The 25,705-nt window shown below is 41.5% G+C and overlaps 1 protein-coding gene across 8 annotated transcripts in view; it reads right to left on the bottom strand.

Annotated features, from left to right (window-relative positions):
* Positions 1-25,705, bottom strand: part of AAK1 (AP2 associated kinase 1) — a 167,469-nt gene extending 141,764 nt beyond the window's left edge. For all 8 annotated transcript variants that reach the window (XM_077766362.1, XM_077766365.1, XM_077766364.1 and 5 more), the window contains exons 1-2: positions 25,654-25,705; positions 24,976-25,368 (exon numbers count right to left, since the gene is read on the bottom strand). In XM_077766362.1, the coding sequence (XP_077622488.1) occupies positions 24,976-25,138 (163 nt within the window). In that variant the 5' untranslated portion in view covers positions 25,139-25,368; positions 25,654-25,705. The remainder of the gene's footprint in view (positions 1-24,975; positions 25,369-25,653) is intronic.

Raw genomic sequence — 25,705 nt, 5'->3', positions numbered from 1 at the left:
CAAAAAGTTAAACACAGAATTACCATATAACCCAGAAATTCCACTGCTGAGGTATGTACCCAAAATAAATGAAAAAGAATTTTGTTTTTCAAACAACTCGTACCCATATCTTCATAGCTACATTATTCACAACAGCCAAAGGTGGAAAACAACCTAAATATCCATCAATGGTTGGGTGAATGGATTAACAAACTGTGATATAACTATACAACGGAACATTATTCACGCATAAAAAGGGATGGACTACTGACACATACTACAACATGAATGAACGACAAAAATGTGATGCTCAGTGAAAGAAGCCAGTCACAAAAGACAATCATGTATTGTATGATTCCATTTACATGAACTATCCGGAATAGGTAAATCCATAGAGACAGAGAGCAAATTGGTGGCTTCCAGTGGCTGGGGAAAGAGGAAATGGGGAGCAACTGCTTAATGGGTACACATTCCCTTGTAGGCTGATGTGAAAATGTTTTGGAACTAGACAGAGGTGGGAGTGTACCAGATGCAAATGAACTGTTCACTTTTAAATGATTATTTGTGGGGTGCCTGGGTGCCTCAGTCAGGTAAGTGTCCGACTCTTGGTTTCATCTCAGGTCATGATCTCACAGTTCATGAGTTCGAGCCTCACATCAGGCTCTGTGCTGACAGTGCGGAGCCTGCTTGGGATTTTCTCCCTTTTTCTCTGCTCCTCCCCTGCGAGCTCTCTCTCTCAAAATAAATAAATTTTGGAAATTTTTAAATGATTATATGAATTTCACTCCAACTAAAAAAGAATAAAAAGAAAAAGGTGAAATAAATTGCCATTTAACCACAGAATTCAAAGTAAAGAATACATATAAAACATTTGTTTTAATGACTGAAGTAATCATCAGGGTTCCTCAACCTGAGCACTCTTGGCTTTGGGCTGGATAAATAATTTGTCGTGAGGGGCTGTCCTGTCTACTGCAGGGGGTTCAGCAGCATCCCTGGCCTCTACTCATCTGATGCCAGTAACACACACACATACACACACCACTTGCCAAGTTGTGACAACCTAAAATGTCTCCAGACATTGCCAAATGTCCCTTGGCAGGCAAAATAGCCCCCGATTAAGAACCACTGGTCTAAATGGAAAAAGGGCTCTACCAGCAATTACTAAGAATTTGTTCTTTTTCAATCCCCTGTCAACCTGCCAGTGTGACTCACTGTTTCCTGCCAACCCTACCAGCCACAAATGACCTATCTATGAACTTCTGGCACCTGATTATAATGTCCTTTCTTCTAATCCCAAGTTCCCCCAAACCACTCACAAGTGCCCCAGATATGCTGCTTTCTGCCTGCCAGGCCACAGCTTATCCAGTACCCTTGACAGGTTCCCAGTGTATGGCTCCCGGCCCCCATGAGCACACCCGAGACAGAAGGGCATCCTGAAGGTACATGTCAGGGAAAGAGCAAACCTACCAGTTTTACAAGTAGGACGGAACCTTCCAGCGTCTAGGCCCTCATCCCCCAATCTCAGTAGTTAATTAAATAACAATGAAAGTCCCACCCATCATCCTATTCCCCAAACAGGGTGACAGGTGAAATGAGGGTAACAGGTGAAATGAGAAACAAAAAGCCCCTAACCTTAGGAGATATGATTAAATTTTCAAAACATTCAATTATCTCTAGCTTTGGAGAACACAATCAATTTAGGCCTAGTTGTTTTGACACTAATCTCTTAGAAAGCCCCCAAATCTGTGAGAGAAGAACTGGATTCTAAGTCCATCTGAGCCTGTATAGCCTTGAACAGGTTACTGAATCCTCTGGGCACCTTTCTCCTTTGCAAAATGTATAAGTCAGCTTGTTTGAATTCTAAGGGTTTGTTTTTTTAATTTTATAAATGTTTATTTATTTTTGAGAGAAAGAGACAGACACTGAATCTGAAGCAGGCTCCAGGCTCCAAGCTGACAGCACAGAACCTGACACAGGGCTTGAACTCAAACAGCGAGATCATGACCTGAGCCTCAGTCAGACGCTTAACCGACTGAGCCATCCAGGCGCCCTGAATTCTAAGTTTAATGCATTAATTCAATGCCTACTTACTAAGTATCTACTTATTAAAAGTACATAAAAGGTGAATGGAAACCTAGCCACGTCTTTTAGGGGCCCAAGCTGGTCAGGGGTTGGTGGAGAACAGCTTAGATGACAGAGAGATAAATAAATACAGTACAATGGAACAAAAACTAAAGAGGTATGTGCCAAGCACTCAAGTGTATGAAAGAACAAATACTGGGAACAACTAATCACGTGTAATATAAATCAAAAGATATTCCCAGGAGCACCCTTGATCTGTGCAGGAGGTGAAGCGAGGAGCTTGAGGTATTAGGGATGTGGGGGAGGCAGCATTTAATGGAGATTTGTCAGCTATTTTGGTTCTTGAATAACTAGAAATATGCAAGATACCATTTCTAACTCACAGACTGAGCATTTTTGCTGACACAGGCCTTTTCCTTTATCTAGAAGCTGGCAAAGACTCAGGGAGAAGTGGTCCTTCATCACTCAGCAACCTCTGAGGTAACGGGCTCCCATAAGAGTTAATCATTAGTCCAGTGCGACAAAAGAGGACCAAGCGGCAACCAACCTGACCAGGAGGGCCGGAAAGTTAAAGGTGAGCAGAAAGTCCCAACAATTTGCAAAATTCAAAAGGTAAGTTCAAAACCACATACTGAGGTATCTTTATAGTGATCCTGACAAGTCTTTTTTTTCCTCAAAGGATCCTTGGGAGAATTTTTTTTAATTTAAATATAAATATGCAAATATAGAGAAGATAAGTATTTATTCCTCTTAATAACAAGAGGAAACACAAAGCTTTTAAATAAATGCCATAAACAGCAACTTACTCCATTACCTGGCCAACAGATACATCATCCAAACTGCTCCGACCTGCTTCTGCACCAGCCAACATTGTTTATATCACCAGTCCTCCTTGTGCCAGATTTTTCTATACCTCCCGAACCTCAGGGCAGAAGGTCAGAATTCTCCTTGCTCTCTTAATTCCAGGTCATTATTGTTTCCACTTTGCACTGTCATGTAAAATTTTCTGCCCCTCTGGGCTCGTGCCACCCAGCTCCCACTGCTTCCATCCTGCCTTGCCTCAGTACCTCCCACCTTCTCCTCATTTCCCCAAATTCACTGAAGACTTTGGCATCTTGGCTTCCTCTCTGCTGTAACTCTTGACATCATCTTGGATGGTTTCAAAATCTATAAGGATGATTTACTCCTATACCTGAGCTGCTAAATTTCTTCACTACAATGACCTTTGGTCTTTTCAAATACCTACATCCATGGCCACACCTTAGACCTTGTCAACACAAATTTTAAATGTCAGTTGTTTACTTTCTGACACACCTTCCAACCTCTCTGGTCTCTCACACCTTCACTCTGGCCTGATGTGTTCTTCAAACTCATCCATCCTCCAGGCTCTAACTCTTTCCATTTTCTCCCATCAAACAACCTGCTCCTTAGACTGTCTTCTCTCCCCATTCTTGCCCCATGGTTGACAATGTGGACTGCTCCTTTGATTCTTCTGCACCCCTGACCTCCCATCACATCTACGCAACCCTGGATAATGCTAAATCCACCTACTCTGCTCCTAACCCCAGCCTGCTGAGTCCTACCAGAAAAAAAATCACACAATCTTGCAGAACTGTATCACTATCAATTCATGGTCTTCATTGTGGCTTAGGTCCTTTACTTGTCTTTGGATAGCTTCCACTCCTATTCCTCTCAATGACTAACCCAAACCTGAGGAGTCTCCTCAGCCCCACACTCACCACTACCCTCTGTGGATAACCTTGCCTCCTTATTCCAGAAAAGTGAGGGCATCTGCCATGACTAACTTCAAATTCCTATCTCCCCCCCACAACCCCAGACCTCCCACTACAAAACTACATCCACACTGATTCATTTATCTCCTCCTGTCTCTGAGTGAAAATTTCCTCCCCCTTTTCCAAGGACCTGGCTTGATCCCATTCATTCATTCACCAACTTAATCAATAAACATTTACTAAGCTACCCTGTGACAGCCTGTGAACAAGGACACGATCATGAAGCTTACAGTCTAAACAAGGGAGACAATAAACAAACAAATAAATAAATTACAGAATATACAGAAGCAGGGAAGAGGAATAGGGAGAGCTGGGGGAATGGAGGCTTGTAATTTTTAATGGAATAGTCAGGGAAGGACTCTCTGAGAAAGTGAAATTTAAGCAAAAGACATGAGGGAGAACAAGCTTTGGAGTTACCTAGAAGAAGAATATTGTAGGCAGAAGGAACAGTGAGTACAAAAACCCTGAGGGAGGCCATGAACCTACCCTGCTTTAAGGAGCCATGAGGAGACCAGGGTGAAGAGACTACAATAACCAAGAGGAAAGTAATTAAAATAGGAGAGAGAAACAATTGTGGGTCAGAGCACTTTCTAGGCCCATGTCAAGATTTGCAGTTTTACTTTCAGTCAGATGGGCTGTTGCTGGATGGTTCTGAGCAGAGGAGTCACATGAAATGATCTGCATTTTGAAGGATATTTCTGGCTATTTCTAGCCTGAGGAAGCTCAGGGAGAAGCAGAGACCAATGAAGAAACAGTTTGTGTAATCCAGGCCAATGACAGCTTGACCCAGAGATAGCAGGTGAGGAAGTTAGAAGTGGTTGGGTTTGGGGATATACCGTGAATGGCAACCAGGGTTTTATTAGAAACCAGATGAGAAGTTAAGAGGTTTGGGGCCTGCAAATATGTAAGGACCCAGTTAGATCACTGGAGGAAATGTTTTTGACCTGAATAACTGAAAGAATAGAGATGCAACTCAAAGAGATGAAGATGTCATCTCCTCCAGTCTCTTCTGGAACCTCACTCCACTAGGCAACTGTCCTTACTTTTGTTTTAATCTTTCTCTCTCCCCCTCTGCCTCCTGGTCCCTTCCTATTAGCCTATTAATATGCTCAACACACTTTTTTTTTTTTTAATATTTTTGTTTATTTCTAGGAGAGAGAGCGAGAGACAGCGTGAGCAGGGGAGGGTCAGAGAGAGAGGGAGTCACAGACTGAAACAGGCTCCAGGCTCCGAGCTGGCAGTCAGCACAGAGCCCGACGCGGGGCTCGAACCCACGAACCGCGAGATCATGACCTAAGCGAAAGTCGGACGCTTAACCAACTAAGCCACCCAGGCGCCCCTGCTCAACACACTTCTTGAAGAAATAGCGTAATCTTGGTGCACCCACCCATCAACTCACTAATCTTTTGAAACCACTCTTGTGGAAGTCAAGGCCATCCCACCATCCAATCCGGAGGCATTTTCCAGTTTTTATCCTACCTGAGAACTCTGGAGGCATCTAATCCTCTTATTGATTCCAATTTTTTACCTTTGTAGGGTCCCATGTGTCCAAGGCACTGTACTCCACTGATTCTCCTCCGACATCTCTGGATATACTTTCTCAGTCTCCTTCAAGGGCTTTCCTTACCAAGCTATTGCTTAAATCTTGCATTCCATTCTCAGCCTATTGGTCTTCTCACTCTTGACTTTTCAAACTTGAGCACAAGTATCTCCACATGGACAACTCCCAACAAATCAATTTCATAATATCCAACCTACCTAGGTACTCTTTCCTAAAAATGATTTGCCCAAGTTCCCCAAAGCCCTTAATCCACTTTACCAAAAATAAATAAACAAGCAAAATTTTTAAAAGACAAACCTTCACTTAATTCTCACTGTGGTACAGCCCCCAGAGTGTAAAAAACACCAGAGTTCTGTGTATAAAATCCACAGGGTTTCCTATGTTTCTCTAACATAAATGTTTCTGTTAAGGATACAGCAGGGTGTTAGAAATGGGATGTACTAGTCTAGCTAGTCAGTGCTAGCTGTACTAGCTGTCAGCACAGAGCCTGATGCGGGGCTTGAACTCACAAGCCTTGATATCATGACCTGAGCTGAAGTTGGACACTTAACCAGCTGAGCCACCCAGGCACCCCAGGAGTAAAGACAATTTTAACAGACTCCAAATTAGATGAATAGAACCCTCAGAAGAACCTCAGCTGAGCTCCCAGTCAACCTACAGAATCATGAGAAATCATAAACCATTGTTGTTTTAAGTCACTGAATTGTAGGTAGTTTGTTACATATCCCAGAAAATCCAAACACAGGGCAAACTGATTGTATTAAACTCATTACCTTCCTCATTAAACCTGGTCTTCCCTGTTTCCATCATCCCTCTCTTCCTGAACAATATAGCTCAGCTATATTATTATATTATATAATAATATATATTATATATAGGGTCACTTGTATCGCATGTACCTGGGCACTCAAAATAGAAGCCAAGAATCATTTCCAATTCTATACCTCTCTTTCAACCTCTAAATCCAATCAAGCGCCAAGTCCTGACAACATGATCTTGTAATATTTGTCTGCCTTCTCCTCTGTTCCTATTACCATTCTGTCAACGTAGACCCTCACTGCCTTTGACCTGGATCATAGCAACAGCCTCCCAGATGCTCTATACTCAGTCTCTTCATGTCATCCTCCACAAATCCAACTCAACTGCAAATCTGATCATGGTATCCCCTCTTAAAACACTGACTGGCTGAGGCACTTGGGTGGCTCAGTTGGTTAAGCATCCGACTTCAGCTCAGGTTATAATCTCATGGTTTGTGGGTTTGAGCCCCGTGTCAGGCTCTGTGCTCAGAGCCTGGAGCCTGCTTCAGATTCTGTATCTTCTCTCTGCCCCTCCCCAACTTGCGCTCTGTCTCTTAAAAATAAACATCAAAAGGGGCGCCTGGGTGGCTTAGTCGGTTAAGCGTCCGACTTTCGCTTAGGTCATGATCTCACGGTTCGTGGGTTCGAGCCCCACGTCGGGCTCTGTGCTGACTGCCAGCTCAGAGCCTGGAGCCTATTTCAGTCTGTGACTCCCTCTCTCTCTGACCCTCCCCTGCTCACGCTCTCTCTCTCTAGAAATAAATAAAAAAAAACCTTAAAAAATAATTTAAAAAAAAAGAAATCTTTAATAAAAAAATAATAAAAAATAAAAAAAAAAATAAACATCAAAAAAATTTTGTAATTTGACTGGCTTCCCTACTGCTCAAAAATAAACTTCACACTCACAGGGCCCCTGTGATCTAGGCCCTATCTTTCTCTTCAGGCCTTTCCAAGTATGATGTCAGACAAAAATCATAAAGGAAAAGATTTGATAGCACAAGAATTAAAAATATCTACAAAGGGGCACCTGGGTGACTTAGTCAGTTAAGCACGAGATTCCTGATTATGGTGTGGGTCATGATTTCACAGTCATGAGACCAAGCCCCACGCTGGGCTCTGTACTGACTTTGGAGCATTCTTGGGATTCTCTCTCCCTCTCCCCCACTTTCACGTGCATGTGCTTACTCTCTCTCTAAAAATAAATAAATGAGTAAATAAATAAAAAAATCTTCAAAATCCCATTCTAACAGAAAGTAAATGACAAAATGGAAAAAAAAAAAAAGGGCTGCAACGTATACATGTGTGAAAGGATTAGCATCTTAAATATGTAAAGAACTTCTGTAAATCGTTAAGATGAACACTCTAACGGAATATGAGCAAAGAAACATAAACAAAAAAATCACGTAAAAATATAAAATATAAAAAGGCATACAGACAGAAAGAAAGAAGAAAGAAAACATGTTCAACCTCATAAAGAAGATACTTCTTATGGAAGTATGCATTGATTTAATCTTTCTGTAGGCTATTTTTATATGTATCAAAAGTTAAAATATGCATATCTTTTATCCAGCTATTTCACATTTAGAAATTTATCCTAAGGAAGTAATAGAACAAGTACCTAAAGGTTTGAAAAATACTTATTGCAGTTGTTTTGTAATAGCTATAAATAACTTAAATATCTCTTAATGGAGATTGGCTAAATAAATCACAACACATTCACACGATGGGCTAAACCTGATGATGCAGACATTTAACACAAAAAGACAGAATATACTGCTAAGTGAGAAAGCAAATTATAAAGGGTAATGTGAAATATATTCTTATTTTTATAAAAATACACAGGTCTGGAAGGCACACACCAAAATGTTAACAATGGTGATCTATAGGATTACAGGTAGTATTTTCTCTCTTTGTCTAACTTTATCTTCTAGCTATTCTATTATCTTTATGGATTAACATGTATTAAAAAATATTTTAAGACTTCATGATAGCTTTCCGCCATATCAACCACAGACTACATATGGAACTTGAGTTCATTGTTTCAGGTCTTCCAGCCCCCAACAGCAAACACCAGTTGAGTCTCCAGTAGGACACTTACTGAGATACAAACATACAGCACTGAACAGTGAAATATAATCCTGGAAGCTTCTCTGTGGTTTCAAATACAAATACATGGAAACTGAATGACTGGAATAATGTTATAATGGTGCCTAGAACGTTGCCTTACATTGTAAGTGTGTAGAAAGGACTTCTGTGTATGAGGAGGGCGGGTGGGAGAGAGGAGAAGAAGGGATAGAAAGTGAAAAGGAAAATGGAAATAGGTTAAATCTCTATGGCTTTGATACTCAATGACAGTCATTTTTAGACAAATGCTTATAAGCACATTTAATTAATAAGAAACATCAAATGGTAACTCATCTTCTCTTTAGAACTCAACTTTTCTGGAACGTGAGGCACAAAAAACTAATTTCTGTGCCAAACAGAGACAAAGCTCATGGTCAGTAGCTCCTGTCCTTTAATCACAGACAAGACCCTCGAATTCTCACTAACGACCTCTTCATTGTTGCACATGGTTCTAACAGGCTGTCATCTAGTTTCCAAGTCTACAGCAGATTAAAAGCAGCAAATTAGAGAGACACTAATTCAGGAAGGCACACGGATAGCAGTGAGAAGTAACAAGGGACAGTCTCATTAGAAAGGAACCAAAAAACACGATAAAGCACAAACATGAAATTCAAAAAGCAGTGCAAGCTTATTCAGGAGCAAACCATCTTACCCACATAAAGATCCTAAGAGATCTAATAACAATGTATTTGAGAAATAAAGGATAGCAAGATATTAGACTTGGAAAGTAACTTCACCATCATCTCCTTGTTTTACAGAACAAGGAACCTGATGAGCAGGGAAGCAACTGTCCAAGAGTACCGAGCACAGGGGTCACCAGACAGGCTCTGATCAGGCATACTTTCTACCTATATCATGCTGCCTCTGTGACATATAATCTAGGAAATACATAATGTGTTTCAGACAAAGTCCTATCCAGGGGAGACTGGGTGGCTCAGTTGGTTAAGAATCTGACTTTGGCTCAGGTCATGATCTCATGGTTCAGGAGTTTGAGACCCGTGTTGGGCTCCTTGCTCTCAGCACAAAGCCTGCTTCAGATCCTCTGTCCCCTCTCTCACTGACTTTCTCTCCTCAAAAATAATAAACATTAAAAAAAAAGAAAAAAGAGAAAGTCCAATACAAAATAGTACATTTTCAAATTCAATAAACCCTCAGGGGTCAGGAAACCTGTCTTCCGATGGCGACTCATCTCGAATGGGCTTTTCAAATGACCAGGCCACTTTCCTATTTATCCTTTGTTAGTTCTTCTCTTCACAGACTTAAGGAAAATTCTCCTCATCCTTCCTTATTCTCTTTAAACCCCCAATTCCACTCCTACCCCGCAGCATTCGATAGAAAGCAAAAACCATGAGGCAAGAACTCCCTCAACTTGTCAAACGGTACCAATTTCTTATCTTTTTTTTACCCATTCTTTCTCCAGTTCCTTTCTGGTCAGTGAATGGAGTGCCCTTTCTCTTGTTCAAAGTCCTGTCCTGCACCTCAGCTGAGGATTGTATCCATGACCTGTCACCATGTACTCAGTCCTATTCCATCAATAATCCCCCCATACTATATTTCCAACCTCTTTCTTTCTACTAGCTACATTTCTGTTGATGTACTCAAGCCTCTTCCACCATTAAAAATAATAAATGCCACCATGCCTCAGCATCCAACTGACTTCCCATTCGCTCATTTCACTGCCTCCTGACTCCTCTCCATTACACTGCTCCACTTAAACTGCTCTAACAAAGCTCATGAATAATCTGCATATTTCCAAATCCAATAAATATATTTCCATCCTTATCATGACCTTACTGATTGCTAACACCCTAAAGTATCCATACCCTCCTTCTTTTAAATCTACTTAATATTCATTGCATTCACTTATCCTCTCCTGATTCTATATCTGTCTCCAATCATTCCTTCTACCTCCTTCATTCGTTCCTTCAACTCGTTTTCACGGAGTTCCTCAGAGGTGTCAGGCACCACACGGGGAACTGGGGATATACACGGAACAAGTCAGTGAAGGTCTCTGTTTTCATGAGGGTGATATTCTTATGGAGGGAGATAAACAATAAGCAAGAATCAATTGACACAGGCTACCTGGCAAAATAAAAAATGATGAGTCCCTTATATTGGATGGTGAAGGAAGGTCTCTCTGAGGTGAGTTTTAAGTGAGGTCTGAATGGCAAGAAGTAGTCAGCGACGGAAAGAGCAGGCTTTTCCTGAAGAACATTCAGGCATTAAAGACCTAAAGATGAGACCTGAAGCTATAAAGCTCCTAGAAGAAAACATGGGCATTAATTTCTTTGACATCAGTCGTAGCAATATTTTTTCTAGATAGGTCTCCTAAGGCAAAGGAAACACAAGCAAAAATAAAGTATTGGGACTACACCAAAATAAAAAGCTTTTGTGCAGTGAAAAACCTTTGTGTCATTTTGTACAATGCAAAAAGACAACCTACTAAATGAGAGAAGATATTTGCAAATGATATATCTGCTAAGGGGTTAATATCCAAAATATATAAAGATCTTACATAACCCAACACCAAAAAAACACAAATAATCCAAGTAAAAAATGGGCAGAGGAACAGAATAGACACGTTTTCCAAAGACAACATACAGATGACCAAGAGACACATGAAAAGATGTAAAAAAAAAAAAAAGATGCTCAACATCAGACATCACTAATCATCAGGAAAATGCAAATCAAAACCATAATGAGGTATCACCTTACACTGTCAGAAAGGCTAGAATCAAAAAGACATGAAATAACATGTGTTGGCAAGGATAAGGAGAAAAAGAACCCTTGGTGCACTCTTAGTGGGAATGTAAATTGCTGCACCCACTGTGGAAAACAGTATGGAGGTTCCTCAAAAAAATTAAAAATAGAAATATCATATGATCCAGTATTTCCACTATTGGGTGCTTACCCAAAGAAAACAAAAATACTAATTCAAAAAGATATAAGCTCCCCTATGTTCATTGCAACATTATTTTACAAAAACCAAGATTCAGAAGCAACCTAACTGTCCATCAACAGATGAATGGATAAAGAAGATGTGATACACGTGTGTGTGTGTGTGTGTGTGTATATATATATATATATACACACACACACACACACACACACAAAATGGAATATTACTCAGCCATAGAAAAAATGAGATCTTGCCATTTGCAACATGGATGAACCTAGAGGGTATTATGTGAAGTGAAACAAGTCAGACACAGAAAGGCAAATTCCATATGATTTCACTCATATGGGGAATCTAAAAAACAAAACAAATGAACAAAACAAACAAAAAACAGACTCTTCAGTACAGAGAGCAAGCTGGTGGCTGCCAGAAGGAAGGTAGGTGGGGTTGAAATAGATAAAGGGGATTGAGAGTTACCAACTTCCAGTTATAAAATAAATGAACAGCATAGGAAATATAGTCAATAATATTGTTACAATGTTGTTGGGTGACAGAAGGTGACCACACTCACCACCAGTGAGTGAGCACTGAGTAATGTACAGAATTGTTGAATCACTAATGTTGTACACCTGAAACTGTTAACTATATTTCAATAAAAAATTAATTAATTTTAAAAATAGATTTTAATATATTTTTCTACCCAAGTATCTTTCTTCCTTCCCTCTTTCTTTCCTTCCTTTCATTCCTTCTTTTTGTATTTCCTTTGTTCTTTTTTCCCCTCCTTCCTTCATTTCTTCCTTTCTATCTTAAAAAAAGAAAAGAAAAGAAAAAAGTAGAAAAGAAAAGAAAAAAGCCATTCCAGGCAAAGGGACCAGTCAAGCCTAAGATACCAAAGAGGAAACAATGTTAAATGTTCAAAAAAGATAAAAGGGAATCCCTGTGGCTAAAGAGTCACAGGCTGAGGTGAAGAGAGATGCAAGCTCTTGCAGGGGTTTGCAGGTCGGAGTGAGGAGTCTGGATTTCACTCGAGGTGTCCTCTTCCTCCTCCACCTCCCCATAGCCTGCTTCTCTCTTTTTCCACAGTCTCCTTGTGAGATCTCATTCCATTTCACTTTACATTAATATCATGTGGCTGCAGAACAACTCTCACCACACTTTTCTCTAAAATCCAGGCCAGTCCTATCCACCAGTGTCCTAAACCATATCCACACTTGGATTTTCATTGGTGCTTCATGCTTAAAAGTCCTAAACCAAAGTCATTCTCTTTCCCTCAATATACTGTTCTTTCTTCATTCTGTTGATACCATTACGTACCCAGTCATTTAAGACAGAAGCCCAAGATTATCCCAGCTTCCTCTCACCTCCAATATCTAATTATGAACACTGATTTTTCTAGTTTAAAGAAAAGATAGGGCCGCCGGCATGATGAGTAGTAGAAAAGGAATGGGATCTTTTGCCTCCAGTGACTTTGACACAACCCGGTATGGCCCATAGTCCCAGCTACACAAGTCTTACATTTCAACCTAATCAACCCCATGCCACTGTCCCTCTCTCAAATGGTCTCAAAAGAAACCAGAGAACTCAAAAATCATGTCTTCCAGCTAGAAGGTATCTTTGAGATCATCCAGTGGTCTGGAAAAACATGCTAGCAGAAGGGAACTCACGCGCCCCAGGTCACTGAGAAAGAGACTACGCAATCTACTTCCCTTACTTTGTATAGTTGTTCGTTCAGATGAGCTAAACCTAAAGCCAAAACTTGAATGTATATAAACCTGGATATTATTCTATCATACCACCTTAAAATCACTCCAAAACTGCTGGATGAGTCACTTATACGACCCATTTTACTCTAAAACTATGATTTTAAAAAAGAAAGAAATACTTCAATTTCTGGGAAAGTTTATATAATCCAAAAGTAACTTTTTTCAAGTGAATTCTCATCATTGATCAGAGAGCCACCAAGATCTGATCTTCTTTAAACAAGGTCATGGAATTCACTGGGCAAACCACCAGTAAAGGCTTACAGATGATCCCCCTTTCCACTATTCATCTCTGAAAGCAGCAAGAACAGGGAGAAATAAGTTCCTATCTATGTTCTAAGAGCTACATATAGTGACCAATTTTAGGAACCAACTCTCTAGACTCAATTTATAACTGAGCTGCTAGTGCCATACTTATGAACCTTTTAAAAACCATATCCCCTTTGATAAACATAAGTCTCATTTCCTCTCCCTCCCCCAACCACTTACGACTACAGTGTGCCTTCTAAGAGGGTATACCACCATTCCCCATTCTCTTTGAGGTTCCTCCTTTCCTAGCTAGGCCTGGGGGTGGTATGTGTTTTTTCAAATTATATATTGCTTTCCTATCTGTCCTCTGCTCCCATGCCCACTACCCTAAATGTAAGTTGAGAATTACTGTCCTAATTTACCATAGGCCAACAACCATCACAAGCTAGAAAATTAATGCACGCCTTGCTTATTAAAGAGAAAATTTGGTAACTTCTGAGTTTTTGATACTTGACCTAATCTTCTCCATCTTCACTATACAGCACTGAAATACTTTGAGTTCTTTTATATAGTTAACATATTTATACTTTATATCTCTATTTTTGAGACTGATAGAATTAGGAATCCATAACTGAATTGAATCAATATTTACATGAAATTTACATGAACTTCTGGAAGGTATTCTACTTTGAGCTTCTGGAAGGTATTCTACTTTGCTTTGAATTTTGTTATTTTTTAACTTCACCAAAAACCTAGATTTGAGTGCTCTTATCATTGTAGTAAGGTCCCAAACACAGATCTGTTATATTATTGGAATAGGAATAGGGAGGTCTGTATAGCTCACATTTGTCTGGTCTGTAGTGCCTGCCCAGTGAATGTGATTTAATACTGATTTACTGTATTATTTCTTCAGCTAATGTATTCTGTACCCACTGTTGTAGTGTTCAAATTTAAGAGTCCTGAATTGGATACAAAATAAACCTAAGGTTTACACTCTGCCTCCTAAAAATTATCTGACACTAAAAAGTAGATACAAATGAAATAGATAAATAGCAAAACACAACTTTGGGATTATGGGCCCAAACCGTCCACAAAGGCAGCAAGTATGACCAGCAACCACAGAAGAGAAGGAGAGATGGATCGAGTGCGGGAAGTACTGAGGTTAGGTGGGAGTAGTGTAGGTGGGCAGAGCAGGGGATCCCAGGTACAGGGAACTCTGTGAGTAAAGCACTGGAAAGAACTAAATCCAGGACTAATGGGACATGAGGAGGGCACAGGCCTTAATGAAGCAGACGACCTATATTAGAGCCCAGGAATGTGAAGCTGGATAGGCAGCTGGGATCAGGCGTTCCTCAGGGGCAAAGAGGCAGAGAGGCCCTTCATACTAATAGCAACATGACAGGCTGGGGAAATTTTCCAACACACAGGTGGCTTTCAAGCATGAAAAAAAAAAAATCAAACTACAATATTCTTCTGACATTCTCTTTCTTATTTTTATTCCTTAGCTGTAGCTATCTATCTTTACAATATAGCATTTATTTAAATAGTTGGAGTTCCTTTATATAGTTAAGATACTCATACCTTATATTTCTACTTTTTAGATTAATATGTATATATATTACTAATATAAGTTACATGTGCATCTATATATGTATACATATTTATATACACATGTACGCATACACACACACTATATATATCCACAACTAACTTCACCAGCTTATACACACAGCAAAACAAATATTGCCTGATAAAAACAAAATTCATGCACTCAAATGCTAAGAGTTAACCATTTGCAGATTGCTAACTATATGCTAGGCACTATGCTAAGTGCTTTACATAATCTCATCTAATCCTTACAACCAACCACAATATTATCCGCATTTTATAAATGAGAAGACTGGATGTGCCCAACATCACAGGGACAGGTCCAGGATTGAGGCCAAGGGCTGCCTACCCCAATTCCACACATGGGGCTAACCGTGGAGGTCTTCTCCTGAGAACATCACAGTGCTCCCATTATTCTGGGAGACAGAGAAGGAAAGACAGTACTGGATAGTAGGTTTTCTCCAATCATTATTGAGTTACCCCTTCTGGTCAAACCAAGATTATTCCATAGCCAAAAACCCAGATGGCATTATTTCTTCCAACACGGCCCATTCCCCACCACCAAGATGTCCAGGCTTCTAAAACTAGAGGACAAAGGTCTGAGAGAAGGACTAGGCAAGTAGAAATTAAACAAATCTAACAAACCAGTAAGATAATCAGCACTTCCTGAACAAACAAGATTTCATGACCAGGGAAAATGATGAGTTGTGGGTACTAGCAGGAGACCTGCCCCCTCTGTAAATGTTGCTCAAGCCTCAGTCCTCCAGGAGGGGCCCAGCTGATGAGACCTGAGTCCTCTCCTTTTTTTTTTTCTCTTGTTTCCAAAGGGTAATAAAGTCTCCATTTTGTTCTCAAATTCATGATCAGTACCATAGGGAACAACAATCTCTCTCTCACCCTAAAAGTCCCAGTACAATAGCTGTAAGCATCCTCAAAAACAGACAGCAAGCAAAATTACATGGCATTATATTGCTTTCTCCAGGATTCAAGTCCTAGATGAAAGGCATCATTATTTAAGATCATTATAATTACAAATGATAATCTAACATCAATGCTATGCCATGCAGGGTCTTCTATAATAATAATGTGCCATAAACTCCTGCATCCAATAAATAATCTCTCGGCTCTTCAGAAATCATAAATAACAAAGCTTCGACTGGCGTTGCCATCTGCTGTCTGCCAAGGTTAACTCAGGGCCCAGGGAGAAAACTGACCATGGAGTTCAAGCTGATTCACTCACAGCAGCCCTCGATTCCAACTCCAGCTTTTCACTCTTTCAACTTTGTTCCAACTTGAGGAACTTGCCCTCTGCCAAGGTAGGAGTCTCAGTCATAAGGACTCCTCTTTCCTAACAATTGTCCATAACTCGAAAGAAGAACTGAGATTGTTTGAAGTATATATAATACACTAAAAATAAAGATAGCAAGCTGGTAATAATAAAGATACTGGAGGGAGGAAGGAGGCACAAAATACTGCAGCCAGTATTGCTGAGTGATTCAAAATCACATGGAATGAAAAGGCTTTTTTTCTTTGGTTATAAGCGCAGAACATATGATTTATTTATGTAGGCAATTTTGTTCCTCAAAAGAAACCAAAAACGCTGCAATACTTACTTCAACTTTACTAAGAATATAACATATGCAAACGTGCGGAACTAGACATGTTCCCTAAATAAAACAAGGTTACTCGAAGAGGGGGTTCCAGAAAAGACTCATAGTTAAAAACAATCCATCTTCACAAAATCTTCCTAACCATGTCGGTCCTCACTGATCTCTTTCCCCTCAATACCTCCAAAATTTAGAGACTACACCACACACCCTATTGTCTTACAGGGTGCTTTTGTTTCCTGTGTGTTGGTCACATTATGTCAACAAAGAGGGCAGGAGCCAAATCTTCCATTATTCTTCTAGATGTCACAGCATCTTAGAGCTGAAAATACCATAGATGCTCAATAAACCTTGCTACTCCTGGCTGGCAGGGCAAGCTGTCTCATACACGCTACAGTAAACCTACATCCTCTTGTTCCATGATCACCACATCCTTGCAGAGGTAGGAAGGACATTTATAATAAATGAGGAACCAGTGGCTCCCAATGGTTAAATCACTTGCCCAAAGCCATACTGGCAAACAGAAGTCAAAGAACATGAACCCACTATCCCTAACTGCAAGTACTAGACTCTTCCTGAAAATTCTTCCTTGTACAAAGGATTATCTACATCTTCTGTCACAACATTCTGGTTTTTAATGACCCTTCCCAACTGAACCTCCCTATGAGCAATTCAAGTCAGAAAATGCTTCCACATGGGGCACCTGGGTGGCTCAGTTGGTTGAGCGTCCGACTTCAGCTCAGGTCATGATCCCACGGTTCGTGGGTTCAAGCCCCAGGTTGGGCTCTGTGCTGACAGCTAGCTAAGAGCCTGGAGCCTGTCTTTGGATTCTGTGTCTCCCTCTCTCTCTGATCCTCTCCTACTCATGCTGTCTCTAGCTCTCTCTCAAAAATAAATAAAACATTTAAAAAAATTTTAAAAAGAAAAAAGAAAGTGCTTCCACAATATTTTGGGGTCGCTCAGATATGAGCAATGAGAATATTGGGAGAATTTTCTAAAACTCATAATCCATATTCAGTCAGTGGTAGAGTACAGTTACAACTCCCTCAGCCAGAGCCCTACAAATACTTGCCATTCTACTTCCTTTAGTTTACGGGTTTATTTCTGGAAGTAGCTATTTTATACAGAAAATGACATAAAGATTTTTAACCATATTAGGTTAAGAAAGACTACTGACTCACTGATTCTAAGAAAATGAATTTAAAAATTAAGTGATTTGCCTGAAGTCAGATTAGACCCTTCCGAGCCATCCCTGACTCCTCTTTTTCCCCACACTGGCCAACACATCACATTGTGCCACCTTGGCACAACTGACATTTTGGGCTAATTATTGGCTGTGGTGGGGAGGGAGAGCTGTTGGGTATGTTGTAGGATGGTTAGCAGTATCCTTGGCCTATACCCCCCTAGATGCCAGTATTACCTCCCACCTTGTAACAATCGAAAATATCTCCAGACATTAAACGCCACCCGGCGATAATCGCTCTTCGGTGAGAACCACTGCTCAATGAGACCAGAGGTCTCCAAACAGAAGTCCACAAAAAAATCCACTGGGGAAGAAAAAGACATGTACAAGACTCTCTACTTATATTAATTTCCATCTTAAAAAATAAGATTTTATCTTTACTAGATGGCCCAACACTAGTGCTCCCATCCAGTCTCTATGTCAGTCCCATATCTCATATGAATCTGATAGAATAATGAGGGAAGAGTAGAAGCTACATAGCATAGGCTGACACAGTTCGTGTGCTTGGTTAAGTGGATTTACTGATTACATTTGTTTTAAATGAATTAATCTTCATAAAGCAAACAAGGGGCAAAGATTCCTGCAAAGATATATTGGATTAAAGATAACAGAAGCATAAACGAACAACAAGAGAAAGGTAGAGCCTCAATTCTATTCCTGGTATACTTAATTCCCCATCAGTCACAATATGATGTAGAAATGGTCACAATCTAATAAGATGTAACAAGACACTTGCCAAAACCTAACCAGAGGACTTACAAGACAGATTTGCATCTATGATCATAAATGATGAACTTCATTTCAAGTATATATTGTGTCTTCAGATATTAGTTAATGATAGCAGGACATAACCAAGCATATATATAATGAAGAAATTAAATGTTTAACTGATAGCGTCATTCTATCCAAAGAGTTTAGGGACTATTGCTCTAAATTAACACTGTCTAATAGAATTTTCTGTGATGATTAAATGTTTTCTATCTGTGCTGTCCTAAATCATAGGCACTAGCCACATGTAGCTATTAAGCAACTGAAAAATGGCTAGTGTACCTGAAAAATTAAAGTTATATTTTAATTTAGATAACTTAAATTTAAAAGCCATATGTGGCCATGGCTACCTTATTGGACAACATAGCCCTGGATTATGCTATCTCAACACATAAAGTTTCCCTGTAAACAAGGCACTTCCTTGCTTTTTGTCTTGGGCCATGTTATTCTCTCTGCCTAGAAAATTCTCTCAACCTTGTCCATCTAGTAATAAGTTCTTATTTTTGAAGACATATCTCAAATATCCTCTTTCTTTAGCTCTCCCTGACTAATCCTGACCCCACAAAATTAATGGCTGCCTTTTGCCTGTTCCCCTCCCCTTTTTATATCCTTCCATTACAGCACTTGGAGGTATTGGCTGGTGTATCTGAAGTGCTATCCTGTGAGTTTCTGGAGGCAGTCTTAGCTCTCAATGGCTGATGCCCAGCACATAGTGAGGGCTCAGTAACAGTTACTGGATATGGCAAACCTTGACCTCCCCATTTATACTGCAGTGCTCCTTCCACCACACCAAAAAAATGGCACCAGAAAAGCAGACTGAAGGCTACTCTTTGCTACTTCACAGTGCCAGATGCTACTTCAATAGACAATACCATTTCTATTATTATCACTGTTTGGCTCTTTCAGATGCAGATGTCACAGTTATTTCCTCAGTAGGCTCAGAAAGCATTTATCCCTGCAAGGGTACTAGATGAAGGTACATGGTGGTGTTAGTCCCCTTTCTGAGATGTCAACTTTCAAACACTGCAATGACTGCTCTGATGCAGTAATATTTCATCTGTACTTTATGAATGTTTATCAAGCTTTCCCCATGTACCCTGCATGCAGTTTTAGCTATTGAGGTACGAGTGTATGTCTCCCCTCATAACCTCCCACTTAAAACCCATGTGACACCGTTTCCCTTCATCATCTCTCATTAAGTGAGTGTGACTTTGTTAGAAAGACCAAAGGAAAGGTTTTGACCATGCAACTGCTTATTCTGGATTTCATTTCTGAATTCTAGATTTGACTATATTTAGCAAAGCTATAACCGTCATCATGCCTGAAGCCAGGAAGAAGACACCATTCACAAACCACCCCCTGAAAATCTGCAGTTGCCACTAAAAAACCAGACTTCCCAGGAGGCAAAGACATCTGAAGTGGGAGGGATCAAATTGGTGTCTGCGTCAGAAAAGACCTCAGGTGCTTATAACTAACCTTTCTTCCTGGCACTAAAGCTCCTCATAACCTTATTTCCTCTTCTTTTCTCACCAACCTACCTTCTGCTCTGGTCAAACATCTTCATTATTTCCCCTGTCCACTCCCTTCTGTAACACTGGTCATCCCACTCCCCCACCTATTTCTCCTTCAAGCTGCCTGCCTCTCACTGAACCTTCAGGACCACTCCTTCCCCCAGACACTATCCCCTCCCTTGCCCAAAAAATAGCATAGGGCTGAGGCACAAAGGGTAGCAGTGCATAATGGAGAACTACTCAATGGTTACTCAAAAGACCAGGGCCACTGAAGAAAGTGAACAGCAGGTGAATAGCCAGGGAAGAACTGTAGAATTTCCTCCTATCACTCCATGCCCTTCTTTCCTTGATTCTGGAAGGGAAACTTGTACTTATTCCCAAATTCATCAAATTGTTTCACCACTCCACACTTGCATATGCTCATCCTTCTGGTGGGAAGGCATTGGATAACCCTCATCTGGACCATATGCTGGGCAATTTTCATTCCTGTTCAAACCACACATCATCTATAAACCTTCACCCCCAGGCCCTCTCTTTATCACCTCATAACATCTTTTTACCATCTAGTATGTACCAAGGACCATGCTAAGTGCTGGCCACTGATCTCAGGGTTATTTGTTGGTCTATGAGCACCTGAAGAGCCAGGCCCACATCCTGTTCATCTTAGTAGCTCTGGAACCTAACACAGTGCCTGCCACAAAGTCCTAAAGAAAATTCACTAAATGAATACACGTGTGCATCGTATCAATACCAACACAATATAATATATGCTGCATATGTGTGTATATACACATACATACATACACACATATATATGTTTGTTTGAAGTGGCTTCACACACACTTTTAATCCTCACTACCTTATGACGTTGGTAGGAGAAATCATCAGCTTACTGGTATGGAAACTCACTTAGTAGTTCTTATTAACGCTAAACCTGGATTTCTTTAGTAGAAGTAAGGAAGCTGCTCTGAAAGGGCACGTGGTCCACCTTATATAGAACTGATGCAGTCCTGGAATGTGGTCTTGTACACAGCAGGTATTTGACAAACACGTATTGTTTAAAGCTTAGGCGTAAGGCCTCATATAACTAAGAATGTATGATAAAGGCACAGCTCTTCAGTCCTTCTATGAGCATTGCTCCTATTTTCCCATTGAGTTCATTCTAGAAGCTTAACCCAAATCTTTCCTTGACATCACATGCCCATTACCTCAGACATGATTAGGAAGTCATCATGGCATCTTTACTAAGGAAGCTAAAGAGAAAATATCTCCCTCTGCACGCAGCCTAGCAATAGCCATATCCCTCTGAACTCCCTTCTGTAACACTGGTCATCCCACTCCCCCACCTATTTCTCCTTCAAGCTGCCTGCCTCTCACTGAACCTTCAGGACCACTCCTTCCCCCAGACACTATCCCCTCTCTTGCCCCACAAAGAGCATAGGGCTGAGGCACACAGGGTAGCGGTGCATAATGGAGAGCTACTCAATGGTTACTCAAAAGACCTCATGGTGTAGAGCTTTCACTTCTCCCAAATAAGCTCTCACTGACTAGTTCATGAAAGCAGGTGAACAGGGCTGATGATGCTGATGGAGATGGCAGCCCAGACATTTTCCTTTCTTACTCCCGCAGCTCCTCCTAGGTGTTCTTGCATTCCTCACTATAAAGCAGAGACCAACACCCCATTAGAGAAACAGGGATGACAGGTGGGATGTGGTGGGAAAACAGTCTGTGTTTAAAGCCCACCCTCCCCAAACGGCCTAGCCACTGCCCTGGGCACTTGATGCACAACTCACATAATCCTGGGACAACTCTGGCTGGGACTAGTGGTTAGGTCAGCACCTGAGGACTCGAAAAGGAAAGGGTACAGGAAGGAACATGGCTACCCAAAACATCTATTGACCCTTGAAGGAGCTAGTGAGGCTTTTGCAGAAAAATATCTGACTCTGTCCATCCACAAAAGGGAATGGGATGGCTACAGCAATCTGTAGCCTTCACAATGCCCCTTCACTCCCCTTTAACTATATATAGGATGTAATGTTGCTGACAAATAAAGGCTGCCACTCACTGAACACCTGAAAAATGTTAAGTAATTCATATACATCGCTTCATTTAATCTTCATGACCGCGCCATAGGACAGGGGTTCTCGATGTTTCGCTTGCATAAGAATCTCTCCAGGGCAAACCATGAGAGACTCTTAAATGCTGACAAAAACTGAGGACTGACGGATGTGGGGGAGAGGGGAGACGGGCATGGAGGAGTACACTTGTGGGGATGAGCACTGAGTGTTATGTGGAAACTAATTTGACAATAAACTATTTATTAAAAAAAAAAAAAAAAAAGAATCTCTCCAGAAATCTGTGAAAGCCCCACACTCTTGGTTTATGGGGTGAGGCTTAATTCACATTTCTAATAAGCTTCTAGATAATGCTGATGCTCCTGATCCAGGCTCTATACTTTGAGAACCACTGCCACAGGGAAACAGATTCGAGAGAGGCTTGAAAAGTCTTATCCAAGGTTTCACAGCTAGTAAAGAACAGATCCAGAATTCAAACCCAGATCTGCCTGACCATACAGACAGTGCTGGTAACCGTGCTATACTGTGTGTATGAGTATTTGCCTTGTCTTCCCAAATTCACTGACAGCTCCTTAAAGGCAGATAGCACCCTTCAGAACTCCCCTATGCCTCTCAGAACCTAGAGTGCCTTTTTACTTAGCAGATGCTACATAGATACTTTGTATACTGACTCTTATATAGCTATATACTTCTAAGAGCCACAAATTCAAACTCACTTACAGTCAAAGGACATAAAAAGGACAGTATCACCACATTCTGTTTTACAAGAGACTCTCTCCTGCTGTTCTGAGTCTTTGTCTGTGCTGCCTCCACACTAGGATGACCCCTCCGGCAGAAAGCAATCCTCGGCTCTCTAAAACTGAGGGCCACTGCACCCTAGGCTTATCTCCATGATAGCACATATCTCTCTATTCCAACTAGCTGTTTTCCATCTCTCAAAGTAGTTTGTAAACTCTAGCATCTAGTTTTATGTCATACCCCTCGGGCCTAGCACAGTGCCTGGTATATCATAGACACTCCATAACTGCTTGTTGAATGAACAAATAAATGAATGCAGAGCTGCAAGGCCTAAGTTCCACTTAAAAATATCATAATGCGTGATGTGCGATTCTCAGGGAGGAATTCCAGGGAAGAGGAGGACAGCCTAAATAACAAAGACTAATTTTGCCTTTTCTCTTCCCCATCATTCAGGTTCTGAGAACAGTCACTACTTAGGGTGGCGCCATGTACAAGGAGACAATATCCTAGTTGAAGCAAATGCTCCTGGGCTATAAGGTCAGCAGAGGCCATTCAAAGAGAAGGAAAGACCTCTGTGCTCCCTCATTCCTCCTGATTTCTCTCTCACACTCCTTCTCCATTTCTCCATCCCACTGCAGTCAAGGGCTTTGGCACGGGAATGAAAGAGACAGATCAGACTCAAGGGTGCGGATCTGGCAGCGGGCACAGAAGCATCTCCCATCCTGCACCAAAGCCCACAAGGAAAGATCCAGAGGGACAGTGACTCAGGCCCCGGATTAAGTCCAGCTAGAACAGTGCTGAGAATGGAAAAGAGCAACAATTTCACAAGGACATTAACTGTCAGATCTTTTTTTTTTTTAAGTGCTTTTAAAGTAAAGGCTTCCACCCTAACCCCAGAAAATTGGGTCTGGTTGAACCCAGAACTTGCACAAGCTGAGAGCCAAACACAGCTTCTTCCTCCTCCTAACCCACCCACCCGCAACACTCACCATGACAGGCATCTCCCAGGCCCAGGTTAGGACCCTTGCTTCAACCTTAGCTTGCAAAAAGGCTCCTCTGCATCTCCCAGGTCAACCTTAGCTTGCAAAAAGCCTCCTCTCCAGCTAATAAACTGTCCCCCCACAACCACCATGTTGCAGTCACAGTGGCATCCCCCTTCCCCAATCCCCTCTCAGCCAATAACACAACCTACAGCAGGTTGGCCCCATCCAATTAGTTTGAATAGCTTCATGCCAAGGAAATTGCTGCTTTTAATAAAAATAAAAGCACACAAGGCAGGCAATGGGCTGTGAAAAGTATGGGTCTGGTGTAATTATGAAGGTCGAGGTTAAGGTTACCAAAAGAGACATGCCAAGATTTCCAGAAAGCCTTGGGGATAAAAACATATATTTACATATCTACAGATACACAGATGAACACACATGTAGGGAATTTACACAGCAGATCTAAATAACATCTTCTCCAAGAGAGGAAAAACAAAAATCAGATGTCACTCTCAAGTAACTCTTTTGGCTAAAAAATAAAAACTAAAACAGGAGAAAGAGGGGCCTAATGGACTGGTTTCAAAATAACCACATTCATCTCATGTAATTTCTGTTATCTTAGCTACATCCTGGGGACCTGATTACAGTTGGGTCAGGAAACAAAACTAGTTAAATCCACCAAGAGCCTTGGCTCTTAGAAAAACACATTCCCATTCTCTGAAAATCCTCTCTTCCTCCAATGCCTGCTCATGGGAGTGGGAAAGTTGGGTAGAAGGAGAAACCCCTCTGTCTTCTTAAAGGTACTCCATCTCCACCCTTCAACCCTCACATCGATATTTCAAGTTTGAGGATGACCAGCCCAGCACCCTACATTTGATGTGAAGCTTTACACTTTCACACATACGTTTTCTCTCGGATCCTCGTAATTCAGTGAGGCAAACAAGAACTGGCTTGTCAATTTTTAAAAAATACTAAAAGGCCATTGAGGTAAACAATTTCCAGCAACGTCCTTCCACCCCATAAGCCCTGTCACTTCCAAACCCCAGTTTTAAATTTTTCAAGGACAATAATTCACTGAGCAAGAGAAGGGGGAAGGGAGGGTCAACTGGTCAAAACCCATTCATACACTGAACTAGAAACCAGTCTTGCTGCATCAGCACAAGATTTTAATTCACGGCGCACTGAAAGAGTCCCACCGTACCTTCCGCCAACACCTCGTCCACAGTGACCTGCTGTCGCCCAATGCCAAAGACCCTTCCGATGTAGCCACTGCCCAGGCCCGAGGTGCTGCCCCCACCTCCGCTGGAGCCAGAGCCCAGGCCAGAGCCGCCCTGCTCTCGCCGGGAGTCGAAAAACTTCTTCATCTTGAGAATAGGAAGCAGTAAAGCAAAATACCGAAGGTTTCTGGATTTTTTTTTCTTTTTTTTAAGAAAACAAGAGATCCAAGGATTTCTTCTCGGATTTCAGCTCGGAGAGGAGCCACCCGAATCCGGCCGTGGGGGTGGGGGCTGAAGGAGGATGCCTATAGGAATATGCGTGTCAATCGCGCCGCGGTCCCCTCCTCCTCAAGAGAGCGATTCGCGTAAGTTTAAACCTGTGATGACAGAAGAGAGGATGAATCAGTAACACACTTACGAATTCAACCGCTGAGTCCTAGAGGGAGCAAAAGCCATCATCCCGAGGAAACGCTTCATGCATTTTCCTAGCGAGAAAAACCCTGGGGCTGAAATCCCGAGCACAGCTCCGGACCCCGTCCCCGCGGCTCGGAAAAAAGGGAGGATTTGGCCGCCTCCAGCAGCGCTGACCCAGCCAAGCACTGCCTTCCCCTCCTCCTCGGTCTCCCCGCCGCCCCGCGAGGCAGCATCCCGGCGGCACCCACTTGAGAAGGCTCGGCGGCTGGCGCCCAGCTACCAGCCCTGCAACATTGTCAC

The sequence above is a fragment of the Crocuta crocuta genome, unplaced genomic scaffold, assembly GCF_008692635.1.
Source record: "Crocuta crocuta isolate KB4526 unplaced genomic scaffold, BGI_CrCroc_1.0 scaffold113, whole genome shotgun sequence".
Classification (NCBI taxonomy): domain Eukaryota; kingdom Metazoa; phylum Chordata; class Mammalia; order Carnivora; family Hyaenidae; genus Crocuta; species Crocuta crocuta.
The sequence above is the reverse complement of the archived record's forward strand: the minus strand, read 5'-3'. Positions and strand labels throughout refer to the sequence as shown.